The 13540-nt window shown below is 43.5% G+C and overlaps 1 protein-coding gene across 2 annotated transcripts in view; it reads left to right on the plus strand.

The window, feature by feature from the left end:
- The window catches only part of ccdc92ba (coiled-coil domain containing 92Ba), a 75427-nt gene extending 67281 nt beyond the window's left edge, over nt 1–8146 (plus strand). For both annotated transcript variants that reach the window (XM_048557004.2, XM_059655288.1), the window contains one exon: nt 3235–8146. In XM_048557004.2, the coding sequence (XP_048412961.1) occupies nt 3235–3977 (743 nt within the window). In that variant the 3' untranslated portion in view covers nt 3978–8146. The remainder of the gene's footprint in view (nt 1–3234) is intronic.
- Nucleotides 8147–13540: the final 5394 nt, after the last annotated feature.

Below are 13540 nucleotides of genomic sequence, written 5' to 3' on the forward strand. Positions count from 1 at the left end.
CTACAGTGTGGAACCAGGCCCTTTGGCCCAACAAGTCCACACTGCCCTTTGGAACATCCCACCCAGACCCATTCCCCCTATAACCCACACACCCTGAACACTACGGGCAATTTAGCATGGCCGATCCACCTACTCTGCACATCTTTGGACTGTGGGAGGAAACCAGAGCACCCGAAGGAAACCCAAGCTGACATGGGGAGAATGTGCAAACTCCGCACAGACAGTTGCCCGAGGCTGGAATCGAACCCGGGTCCCTGGCGCTGTGAGGCTGCAATGCTAACCACTGAGCTACTGTGCCACCCAGTAAGAAGTAGTAAGATGAACACTTGAAACACCATAGCGTGCAAAGCTATAAAACAAGTGCTGGAAAATAGGATTAAAATATGTAGATGTTGATGACTGGCATGAACATGATGGGCCAAAGGACCTCTTTTCATGCTGTAAAAACTTGAAGAGTCTAAGACTCTAAAAATGGCCCAGAGCAAAAGGCAAAGAGTGTTAAGCAGCACCCCCTGACATTCAACATAATGCCAATGGTGATTGAAATAACCAATACTTTGCCACAACCGACAACTAAACTGCAATGACCGTGAATAATCTTAATCCAGTTCCCAGCCTAACGGTGCCCAAAATTTGACAGTATCACTTTAGTGTAATAGGTCTGGCAGGGAAAATCTTTTCAACAAAACATGCTGACACAGTGAATGGGACATTCTTGTTTATTTGTGATTCAAAGACATTTGTTATGACGTGGAGACAGAAAGTTGAACCAAACCAGTCTCTCTACCTCTGTTTTCACAGCCCAGCAAAATTAAATGAAAACTGAAAGAACTGCAGATGCAGTAAATCAGAAAGAAAAACAGAAATTGCTGGAAGAGCTCAGCTGGTCCGAGGAAGGGTCACCGGACCTGAAACACTAACTCTGATTTCACTTCACAGATGCTGCCAGACCTGCTGAGCTTTTCCAGGAGTTTTGATTTCTGTTTGCGACAGTAAAGTTAAAACCTCCAAAGGTCCTTAAAATTGATTAGAAACCATTTGGTTTTAAATAACCAAACTCACACTTTGCAAATAATCAATTCTCAACATTGTTTTGTATCTTAAACAAAAGATTTAGCAACTTATTCAACAATATAGTGACTTCAGCAGAGCAAAAATTAAACAACAAGGTAACCCAATTGGCCTGTGCATTAAACCCAAAAAACCTCCGTTTTCACATGCTGCAATTTTTTTTTACAAATGGCGAGAGTGAGAAAAATAACACAGAAACAGAGAAAATAGGAGCAGGATAACAAAGTGTGGAGCTGGATGAACACAGCAGGCCTGGTCTCCCCTTCCCCCCGCCGCATTCCAAAACCAGCCCAGCTCATCTCCTTCCCCCACTGCATCCCAAAACTAGTCCAACCTGTCTCTGCCTCCCTAACCTGTTCTTCCTCTCACCCATCCCTTCCTCCTACCCCAAGCCACACCTCCATTTCCTTACTACTAACCTCATCCCACCTCCTTGACCTGTCCGTCTTCCCTGGACTGACCTATCCCCTCCCTACCTCCCCACCTATACTCTCCTCTCCACCTATCTTCTTTTCTCTCCATCTTCGGTCCGCCTCCCCCTCTCTCCCTATTTATTCCAGAACCCTCACTCCATCCCCCTCTCTGATGAAGGGTCTAGGCCCGAAACGTCAGCTTTTGTGCTCCTGAGATGCTGCTGGGCCTGCTGTGTTCATCCAGCTCCACACTTTATTATCTTGGATTTTCCAGCATCTGCAGTTCCCGTTATCTCTGATACAAAATAGGAGCAGGAGTGGGCCATTCACTGTGATACTGGCTAAGCTTCCAACTCAGTACCTTGTTCCCTCTTTCTCCCTATTTCCTTTGATCCCCTTAGCCTTAAGAACTGTATCAAACTCTTTCTTGAGAACATTCAATGTTTTGGCCTCAACTGCTTTCTGCGGAAGAGAATTCTGCGGGTTTTCCACAAGCTGGAAGGCCTGTGATGAGGTAGAAGGTTGGAGAGATGAAATAGCAAAAAGAATCAGAAGTGTCGAGCTGTAGCATGTGGTAATGGAACTAAACCAATGTTCAAACATACAGTTTGCATCTAGGAGTAGGCCATTTGGTCTCTTTACCTGTGCTGTTATTTAAGAAGAACATGGCTGATCTAATTGTGCCCTTTACTCCACCTTTCTGCCCACTGTCAATAACATTGACTCCTTTTGGTGGTCAGGAGTGTACCTAACCCTAAATATATTCAACAAACCACCTTCTATCACTTTTCTACAGAACTGAGTACCAAAATCTCTCAATCCACAGAGGAGGGAAAATTTTCCTTATCTCTGACTTAAAGGAGAGATTTTTATTTTTAAACTAAATAGTTTATTAAAAAAAAACAAAAACCGAAAGCAAAATCCAGGATGCTGGCAATTTGAAATAAGGAAGACAAAGTTCTGGAGAAACTCGGCTGGTCTGGCAGCACCTGTGGCCAGAGGGCTACCGTTTTGAGTCAGAATTGACTCTTAATCAGAACTAGAGAGAAACACAGGACGTGTCCAGAGGAGGTGTCAATGGCAGAATCATGAACAGTAACCACTTGAAAGCAAAAAATAGGTAGAAAGAGAGAGAAAAGAAGCAAAAATAACAACAAAATATTAAAATGAGAGCAAAGCTGCAATGTAAAATTGTTGAACTCGACGTTGAGCCGAGACTGTAGGAAAGTGCAAACAATAAAAAGAGGTGCTGGTCCTCCATGTGTTATTGTTTGTGGTTAGATTAAATTAGATTAGATTCCCCACAGTGTGGAAACAGGCCCTTCGGCCCACCACCCCTTGAAGCATCCCACCCAGACCTATCCCTACATAACTGACACACCCCTGAACATTATGGGCAATTTAGCATGGCTGATCCACCTAGCCTGCACATCTTTAGACTGTGGGAGGAAACCGGAGCACCCGGAGGAAACCTACGCAGACACAGGGACAATGTGCAAACTCCACACAGACAGTCGCCTGAGGCTGGAATCTGGCACTGTGAGGCTGCAGTGCTAACCACTGAGCCACTGTGCTGCCCACAGGTCATGGTGGGGGCGGTGGGGTAGTCAGGCTCCAAACAGAACAGCTTTTCCCATTAGGCAAAGGGGCAACTGGAGAGAGCGAAGGCGCCTTAGACCATTTTTTTTCTTGAAAGGAGCCCATTCTGAGGCCGATTGGTGTGACCTGTGGTTTCTCATTGTCGTTGCAGACGATTGCGAGCAGCAGGATGACTGTGCCCCCCTCGAGGCTGAGATCAGGCACAAGGAGCTGCAGAACGCGGCACTGAGGAAAGAACTGTGCCGCAAGGAGGCCCTGATAGCAGCGCTGGAGGACAGCCTGCGGAGGAGGGAGCGGCTGTTCCTCGAGGAGCTTAAGAGGCGGAGCCACAGGATGACCGTCCTGAACGGTGAACTGCAGAAGCAGTCTGAGACTGCGGCCCAACTCGCATTCCAGTTGCACAACGTCAAACAGAAGCTAAGTAACTCCAGGCAAGGCGGTCGGTTTTTGGATAAGCCTGCTGATAAAGCCATCCCTACATCTCCGGTGTACACGTCAGTCTCGCTGAAGAGGCACCATAAAGTCCATTCGAAAATGACTGATAAAGTCCGCACCGAGAGGGCAGTGGGTTCAGACTCGACCCAGCAAAGACGCCGGGCAGAACTGGACGAGCTTGACCCCATGCCCGACCCTGCACTCTTCCTACGGGCACGGTGGCATCATGGCCAGAGGCACAACCAAGCAGGCTGCTTGGCGGCGCCCGTCAGTCAGGAGTGCAGGCTCGAGAGCGGCGGCCTCGCGCCGATGCAATCGGTCGAGCCCAGGACTGTGCCACAGGGGAACTCGAAGTGCTCGAACTTTCTGGGACCTCCTGCTGAGACAGAGATCCCCCTCACAGACGAGGAGAGCACCGGCGAGGATTTGCAAAAGGCGCGAGAGAGCGTGCGAAAATAGGGCAGCGTTATCACGGGTTGTCAAGGCCAAGAAAGAACTCACTTTGATTACAGCATCCTTTCACATCCCGAGATGCATCGCATGCAACAAATTATCATATTGGTCACTGTGCAGGCAAATGTAGCAGCGTCCTTGCACAAAGCAAGGCCCCACACGCAGCAATAGGGTCTACAAACAAATGTTCCTTCATCTGAAGCCCCTGTCCTGCAATTTACTGAGGCCGCAGCCTGTTGATCCAAAACCCCAAGCTGAGCTTGAATCCTCTCAAATAACATTTTGGAAAAACATTCTACTTAAGTTGAAGAATAGGCAAGTAACACAAAGCTTTCTTATTAACCTCAGGAGCCTGAGCCTCAGAAATATTTTATTCAAACAAACCAATGGGTGATTCAACTGCATAATAGGTTTTTGAAACCATTGAATTTATCCAAACATTTTATTGAAAATCTCTCCCTCGTACAAAAATTCGAGACACGGACACAGACCCTGCACAATCACGCTGCAGGTAACCTAACTGCAAACATTTGGCATACTTAAAACATAAATGCAAGGCAATAAAGCAGAAAGACTCGAGCAACAGAAAATAGCACACGCACAATATCTTCGTGTCCTAACTGACGTCTGTATGAACTCACTTAGAGTTTACTATCAGTAAAATCTTAAAGAGGTTAGGGGCCTACACTTTACCAGCAGAGAGTGAATGTAACTATCTCCCCTTGACATGCAATAGTATTACCATAGCTGAATCCATCACTAACAACATCTAAAAACTCAAATCAAAGCAAAATGCTGCAGATGCAAATCTGAAGTTTCTGAAGAAGAGTCACACCAGACTCAAAACACTAATTCTGTTCCTGTCTCCACAGATGCTGTCAGACCTGCTGTGTCTGTCATTTATTTATCCCAGGGGCTACCTTGGACTAGAAACTGAACTAGACTAGCCATGATAAATATTACAGTTACAAGAGAATGTAACAGACTGGAAGTTCTTCAGCAAGTAACCCATCTCCTGACTTCCCAGAATCTTTCCACTATCTTCAAGGCACAAGTCAGGAGTATGATGGAATACTCTGGGCTTGCCTGGATGAGTGCAGTTCCACTAACATTCAGGAGGATCAATACCATCCAGGACAAATAGCTCAGTTGCTTGGCATCCCATCGGCCATTCACTTCCTCTGCCTGTGATGCACAATGGCAGCAATGTGTACCATCTACAAGATGCACTGCTGCAGTTGGCCAAGGCTCCTTGAACAGCATCATCCAAACCAATGCCCTGAACCATCTCAAGGGCAGTAGACACATGAGAACACCACCAGCTGCAAGTTCCTTTGCAAAGGAAGATAATGATAATATCACTGGACTGGCAATCCAGCACCCCACGGCAATGTTCTCAGGGCATGGGTTCAAATCCTGTGGCAGATGGTGACATTTGAATTTCATAAATGTCTGGAACAGCCGGCTATAACCACTGGCAATTGTTGTAAAAACTTGCCTGGTTCTGTAATTTTCTGAGAGAAGGAAATCTGCTGTTTTTACTTGGTCTGGCCTATGTGTGACTCCAAACCCACAGCAATCCTTACTGCACCCTGGGCAGCATATGCTCGCCCAGCAAGTTGTGCACATGACCTGTGAATGTATAAAATACTGTCACGTTCCATCTTGACTTGGAGTTACATTGCTGTCCTTTCACTGTGACTGAGACAAAATCCTGGAAGCCCCTTCCTAACAGTTTTGCAAGTGTATCAGCATCACATACTTGGGTTTCAGCAATTCACCATTATTGTCACCAGCTAGGGATAGGTAATAAGTGCTAGCCTAATCAGCAATTCTTCCATACTGTAAATGAAAAACACAATGTTCCTGACCTTTCGAGGCAGTACAGCTTCTAATTAATCACAAGAGATTCACAACTCTGGATATGAAACACTTGCATTCAGCGCATGCTTTGTTTGTAATCATCTCATATTGTGGCAGACACAATGCAATGTTTAACAATCATTGATAATGGGAACTGCAGATGCTGGAGAATCCAAGATAACAAAGTGTGGAGCTGGATGAACACAGCAGGCCAAGCAGCATCTCAGGAGCACAAAAGCTGACGTTTCGGGCCTAGACCCTTCATCAGAGAAGGGGATGGGGAGAGGGAACTGGAATAAATAGGGAGAGAGGGGGAGGCAGACCGAAGATGGAGAAAAAAGAAGATAGGTGGAGAGGAGAGTATAGGTGGGGAGGTAGGGAGGGGATAGGTCAGTCCAGGGAAGACGGACAGGTCAAGGAGGTGGGATGAGGTTAGTAGGTAGGAAATGGAGGTGCGGCTTGAGTGGGGAGGAAGGGATGGGTGAGAGCAAGAACAGGTTAGGGAGGCAGAGACAGGCTGGGCTGGTGCTAGTTACTGACCAATTGCTAGATGAGTGTGAAGGGACACACGTGCCCTTTCGCAGCAAACTGAAACCTTGAAATCCACCCTGCTGTTGGAACAAATCCAACTCATTGGAGTCAATGACTCAAAAAGTTTGTAAATAATAAAACAAACTCAAATTTTCTTATAACCTAACAAAACATTATTTCACATTTACTCAAGAAATACTTGCATCTATATAACACCAGTCATAACTTCAGGAAACCCCATTGTGGTGTCGGAAATGTGTCAGCCATTTTGTGCACATCATGCTCCTACACTAAAGTGACAATTATCAAATTGTCCGTTTTTGCGGTATGGAGTATGGAACCAATATTGGCCTGGATGTCAGAGATACTTCCCCTACTCTTCAAAACAGTATTACGGATCTTCTTCATTCACTTCAGGGCAGATAGGATCATGGTTTGTCAGCTATCTGCAATACTATATCAGGCTTTGTTGGCCTAAATTCCTGGGGTGGGATCTGAACACTCAGCCTTCTGAATAAGGGGTGAGCGCACTGTTCACAGAGCTATAGTGATTTAAAGGACTAAGCTCCTCAGAAAACACTACAAACACTATTCCTGTATAATTTTCAAACATATACTTTATTCATGAATGTCATAAAACAAAATCATTGCAAAAACATTTCACCTAGAATATTATATTATTTGCAAGAAAATTCAACACACCCCAAGGCAACATGTTCCACTCAGTTCAATTATAACATCCTTAATATTTACAAAATGCATTCTATGTCATGTATGCAGCTTGAGGGCAAAACATTTCAAGTTGAAGTGAACAGAAAGTGCAATAAATATATTGTTCCCTGTACAACGTGTTTCACATGTGAGGTGCCCCCAGCACATTTCCAATGCTCACAATTTACAAAATGCTTTCTTTGTGAGGTGCATCGCCCACGGGGTATCGCAGTTTCCAGACCCTTGCTAAACTATGATTGAAAGATGTAAGCAGTGACCTGTCCCTGCACTGCCTCTGCCCCAGGCATTACTGCATCCCTCAACATGTAGTGCAGTACCTCTTACTAATACCAAGGGATGTTCGTCAGTCTTTAATGTAAATTTGCTATTGAGCAGCATAGATATATCCAGGATTGAGCTGTGTAGATATTTTATTATTAACCTGTTCAGAGGTATTATCTCCCAAACCTCTGGAGGAGGAGGTACTTAAACTCAGGCCTCCTGGAAAAGAGGTTGAGACACTACCACTACACCATAAATCACCCTTGGTTGAGCTCTCTACTAAATTATACCTAACCAGATCTGGGTAGTTGCTCCAGTAAACACCTTCTAATTGATGCTTCACTAATCTTGAAAACTCTACCACAAATAAGAATACTTTAAAATTTTATCCTCACTAGAAACCTCCATAATTTTTGGGGATGTTGGTGGGGGTAAGGGGGTGCAGGAGGGTGTTGCGGGAGATGGTGGTTGGAAGATAAAGGCTTGATTAATCTCCGAGTGAAAGCAAAGGGTTATCACATTTAAGAGATCATCTGCCTAATACTGCTCAGTAGGATTATACAGCTCCACAATTCAATTATGAATAAGGGTCCAATAATATTTTCTTTTCCATGATTAGCAAAACATACATAAACAGTAGTTGTAGAATTCTTATCTGTAAAGGCTGGCTTTGATACTGTGATAATCACGTGCAGTTCTACAGTTTCTCAACAAGAATTTTTATTTGTTGGGACTGATAATTAATCATTTTATCTGTACAGCAGGTTTAAAAAGAACAAATCAATGCAATATGGCAATGTTTGAATTGTGTGTACAGTTGTAATTGAAACTAAAATGTAAACAATATCTCACTGATCTTGAAGACTTTATTTCTGTGTAGCCAAGTTAAAGGGATACCACCTTTTACCTTTAACATAAATGTATTTTTGTTTGGCAAGGGAAAATTCTCAGCAGAACAAGTAGAGACAAGTAGTATGAAGAGACTCCTGGGGTTTGCGAGAAGCATCGTGTCACTTCTGCAAACGTTTGCTGCTGCTGTTAGTTTCTTTTCCCTTCCTCTCTAGAAAATGCTGACTGTCACTACACCACAGTTATCTGGGCACGAGCTCAGATCTGGTCCCTCCTCCAGGCAGCTATTTTTGATGTGCGTGCCTATTGTGAATTTTGACTAGCTATAGGGTTCATTGTGTCTGAGCTCAAAGGGGGTTTCCCATTGCTGACAATCTTTCAATGTACTGTTGTTGCTAGGTGCATTGATCCCTTGTGAACCTAAGAGACTGGCTTCAGGCCATCTAGTTCTGCCTGGCTCAGGACCATATTGGGTAGTGCAGTTGGCACCAATTGTAACAGCTTCACTGTACAGTAGAGGGGTTCTCCCAGCCAGCATTCACATTTGTAGTCCCTGCTCTTAATCAAATAGATGGCAAGCCTTCCCTCTCACTAGTGAAAGTGAGCGGGAACACGTTTTGACATCTCCCTTTTGTCTTCGATTTGCTCTGAAACGTTAGTAAGCTTTGCCCATGGAGACTGCAGGAGACATAAGAACACCACGTAAGACACGGGAAATAGAGTAGGTCATAAATGTCAGTGCATGGAGGGTGGCCCCTTCCATCTCCAATACATGATGTAATGTCACCCCCTTGATCACTTGTCATTCTCTGGAATGCTTGCTGTGGGCTGAAGCTAATTATGTTCCCTTGTTTAAAAGAACTGGCAAGCTAAAGATCTTTTTTACAATATCAGTCAAAGGCAGTAGATACAAGTATTGAGTTTTAATGGATTTATTCCCTTGTAACAATCCTCCCCAAGAGTGGTGCAGTTAGGGATACCATTCCTCCGGTTTCTCTGTCTCCAATAATTTCCCAGTCTCTTTATCTGTGTTGCAGCAATTCCAGTGATCCCATCTTTCAAACCATCGGTTCTAACATTTTTCCCTTGTTCCTCAACCGAGGATTCCCACTGATCATGTTTGACAGAGTCCTCCAATGTGTCGAATCCATTCCATAGATCTCTGCTCTCGCCCCTTTGGCCTCCTTCCCAAAACCACAACAGGGACGCCTTTGTCATTTTAATTCTGCACCTTACTCCCACGTTGACCTTTCTGTTATGGCCTGCCACATTGCTCCAATGAAGTTCCAAAACAAGCTGGAGTTACAGCAGCATATCTTTCAATATGACACTCTACTGCTTTGAACTCAGTATTGAGTTCACCAGCTTTAAACCACAAACAACTGCCTTCATCCTGGTCTATGTATTTTATCTTTGATTTTTGTTGCTGGATTGATCTTTGTTTCAATCTTCATCCAATGATGTTTCATTCAAGGATGGGTTTTCTTAGGTTGTTATTCATGCCACATTTTGACACTACTTTTATCTCCACTATTATCCATTGTCACCGTCCTTGGCTGTTCTATCATTAAATCTTTTGTGTGAGTTTTTTTCGAAATTCACCCCTGGGTATCACCCTATTGTAGTCCTTCTTGCTCTATACATTCTGCCCATCCTCTCCCACTGGCCCAAAGCTTACGTTTCTTTGTCTCTTAAGTTATGAGAAGAAGCCATCAGCACCGAATGTTAACTCTTCCATTCAGTAGACGCTTGCCTGACCTCCTGAGTTTCTCCAGCAATTTTTGTACTTATTTAACATTTCCAGCAAGTTGTGTTTGCATTTTGTGTGTGTGTGTAAACACCTTGAGGCTGCTCTGCCACTTAATAAGATGGTGGCCGATTTTCTACCTCAACTCCACATTCCTGTCTGCTCCTTATATCTCTTGATTTATCCAAAAATCCCATCAATTTCAGACTTGCATTCACTGATGACTGATCATTCACAGCCTTACAGAATCTCAACATTACTCTGAATGAAGAAACGATTTGTCATCTCAGTCTTGAAATGGAAAACCCCCTTGTCTTGAGATTCTGACATGCCATGACCTCCCCCCACCCTCATCCCAGCGCCAGACACGATAGCCAAGGAAAACAGACCCCAGCAAAAATTTTAAATGCTTCATCAGCTCTCAGTATTCTAAACTCCAGATAACGTGGCCAACATCTCAAATGTGTAATTTAAGAACAAATCTGACTCTGAATAGTCCTGTTATGCCCTATCACAGCGTGATTGACAGAATGAAGCCTGTACCCTACACAAAGGCAATTTAAAAGGAATGGATCCTAAACTAAATTCCCAATGTGTTCTGTTTAAAAATCCCAACAGTAAATGGTGAATGAGAGAGATTTCTGAGATTGTAATAACAATTATCTAAATGTCATTGACGATTAGACCTGCCTGTTAAATCACAAGAGCAGGGTTCCCCAGTCACGGGACAGAGCTACCTCTCCCCCTCCCCCTCCCCCCCCCCAACCAAATACCCATTAATTCTTGGTTTCTTAAATTTCTGTGTGCATTGTTTAATTGCTCTTCGAGGGAACGGTTTTTATTTGACCATTCCCGATGCTGCTAGGGCTTCATCAATGCACATTATATGTGACAATGGGAAAAGGGAATGAATGCGTTAATAGACTTTGATTTTAGAATGGCAAATTCCCAGCACCAATTTTAAAGGACAGTGTTGCTTTTTGCAGTCAGTTGGGATAATTTCAACTGCATTTATGTTCATTACATTGAAAACAATATATAATATTCACGAGCTTTGTGCATTACCAAGTACCTTGTAAGGTTGTGCTTGAAGATGCCAAGCATTGAATAGGATGAGAAAGACTGAGATCTCAGATTCTATCTCATAGAAACCCTAAACTGTGGGAGTAGGCCATTTAGCCCAGCAAGTCCACACTGACTCTTCGAAAAGCATTCCACCCAGACTGACCCACTACTCTATCCCTGTAACCCTATATTTCCCATGGCTAGCTTAAACATCCCTGGCCACTATGGGGCAACTTATGACCCACTACTCTATCCCTGTAACCCTATATTTCCCATGGCTAGCTTAAACATCCCTGGCCACTATGGGGCAACTTAGTATGGCCAATCCACCTAACTTGCACATCTTAGGACTGTGGGAGGAAACTGGAACAAACCCACGCAGACACAGGAGAATGTGCAGATTCCACACAAACAGTTGCAGGCAGGAATTGAACCTGGACTCTTGCTCTTTGAGGCAGCACTGCTAACCACTGAGCCACCCATGATATTGTGTGACATAAATTTAGTAAAGATGTTGCCTTCATCACATGGTGGTAGTGATACAGCTTTACCTTAACCATTTAAACTGTATTTAATTCTTACCTTTGGATGTTTTTATATTGTTGTTAAAACTATTTTAATGTCTCGTGGCATTGTTTCAAGGCAAGCATTTCTTCAGAAGAAAAAGATGGCATAGCTGTAATTAATGCTCGACTTTTATTTCTGTAACTGATTCTGTTTCCATCTCATTCTGTGGCTTTCACTCCCCTCTCTCTGTCAAACTATTCTCCTGTTTGTATGCTTCTCATGTACTTGCCTTGTTGTCTCCAGTTCCAAATCATTATGATGCACATGTAAAAAGAAAGTCACTATTGGGTTTTAATACTCTTGAAGCTGTTAAAGACTTGTAGGGTACAATGGTGCATTCATTTGAGGGAAAAGGTCAATTATTTTCCAGCGACTTATTCTGTTATTTTCCTCCTCTCTGTGCTAACTTTACAATGTGTCAATACAACTTGAATTTACATGACACCTTTAATGCAGTAAAGCATCTGAAGATTCTTCAAAGAAGCAATATGAGACAGAACTTCCACTGACACTTATATCAACCAAAAGATTGATCGAAGAGATAGGTTTTATGGAGCGCCATAAAAGGAGAGGGGGAGATTTTTAAGAGAGAATTCCAGAGCTCACAGTCTTGTCAATGAAAATCTTGGGTGTACAAGAGGCCAGAATTGGAGGAGAAAGGTAGAAAATTCTGATGGCTGTATAAGATGGAGGTAGCAGATTTAAGGGCAGGCATACACAGCACTGTCAGATTGAGAGAAGTGGCATGCAAAATTGTTGCCTAGTCTCGAATTAAATTGCCAGCTTTATTCATCGTTTTAAATCCATACATCTCCACATGACTACAATTTGGGTTGAAGTCTGTTTCTTGACTAAAGGCAGTTAGGAGCAGGAAAACAGACTTCCCTAACAGATTACTGAAACACCAGACGGTGGCAGCACCACATTTTAAAAGACAAAGTTGCTCAAATGAGCAGCAGATTGAAGCGACATAACCATTTTCAAGGGTCTTGTGGTGTAGTCATAGTCTTCCTATCTCTGAAACTGCAAGTCCAGGTTCGAGGTGCACCTGCCCTGGAGTAGTGTTGTAACAAGATTGGTTAAAATACATTTATAACCATTTCCATTCCGGTAACTATTAAGCAAAATGTTAGTTCAAGTATTAAACTGCCAGCTCGCGTCTTATCTTCTGGATCAGTAGTGACGGAAATGTGCACCCAGCAACGATGAGAGGAACAGGTCATATTATGTCAAAATTGAGAGTTCTGAAACTAGAAAATATAGAAGGGAAAGTAGATGATCCTTTCAGAGGAGACCCATGAGAACTGGCAGCTTTCCTTCCTCTTTGGAACAATACCTGACTTAGCCCTTCATTTTCCTCAAGGTTTGGATGTTGTTGGCAAGACCCAACCATTGCCCAGTTCTGCTTGTCTTGAGTTAATGATGGTGGTAACCCTTTCCTAGTTAAACGCTGTGCGAACACCTTGCCCAAAGATTCAGGAGGATGGCCCACGCTCACCTTCTCAAAGGCAGCTAAGGATCGGCAACACACGGCAGGCTCATTACAACATCCATATCCCAATAATTAATTTCCCTTTTTGGTTCAAGTTCAAGCACATGGGGGACCCATGAGAAATCCAGGCTGTTTTTATAGCCAGTCCATGAACTATCACCGCATTCAATTTCTTACTTTCTGTGATAGGATTTGGTCTCCTGATGCTTATGCAGCCACTCCAGTGTGATCATCAGTACACGGCCACATTCTAAATTGTTTCTTTCCAAAGCTTTCTCCTTAACTGAGATGACTCATCTCTTAAACAGAGTTTCAAATCTCTTTACACCTTCTAGTTGTGAAGTCCAAACTGAACCCAGTATCCTGTTAGGTTTTTGCTTTTGTTGAACCCCAAAGAGAGATGGATAAAGTGCTTGAAAAAGAGAAGAGAAAAAGGGGAGGGTGATGGAAGAAGAACAGGAG

The sequence above is a fragment of the Stegostoma tigrinum genome, chromosome 27 (genome assembly GCF_030684315.1).
Source record: "Stegostoma tigrinum isolate sSteTig4 chromosome 27, sSteTig4.hap1, whole genome shotgun sequence".
NCBI classification, from domain to species: domain Eukaryota; kingdom Metazoa; phylum Chordata; class Chondrichthyes; order Orectolobiformes; family Stegostomatidae; genus Stegostoma; species Stegostoma tigrinum.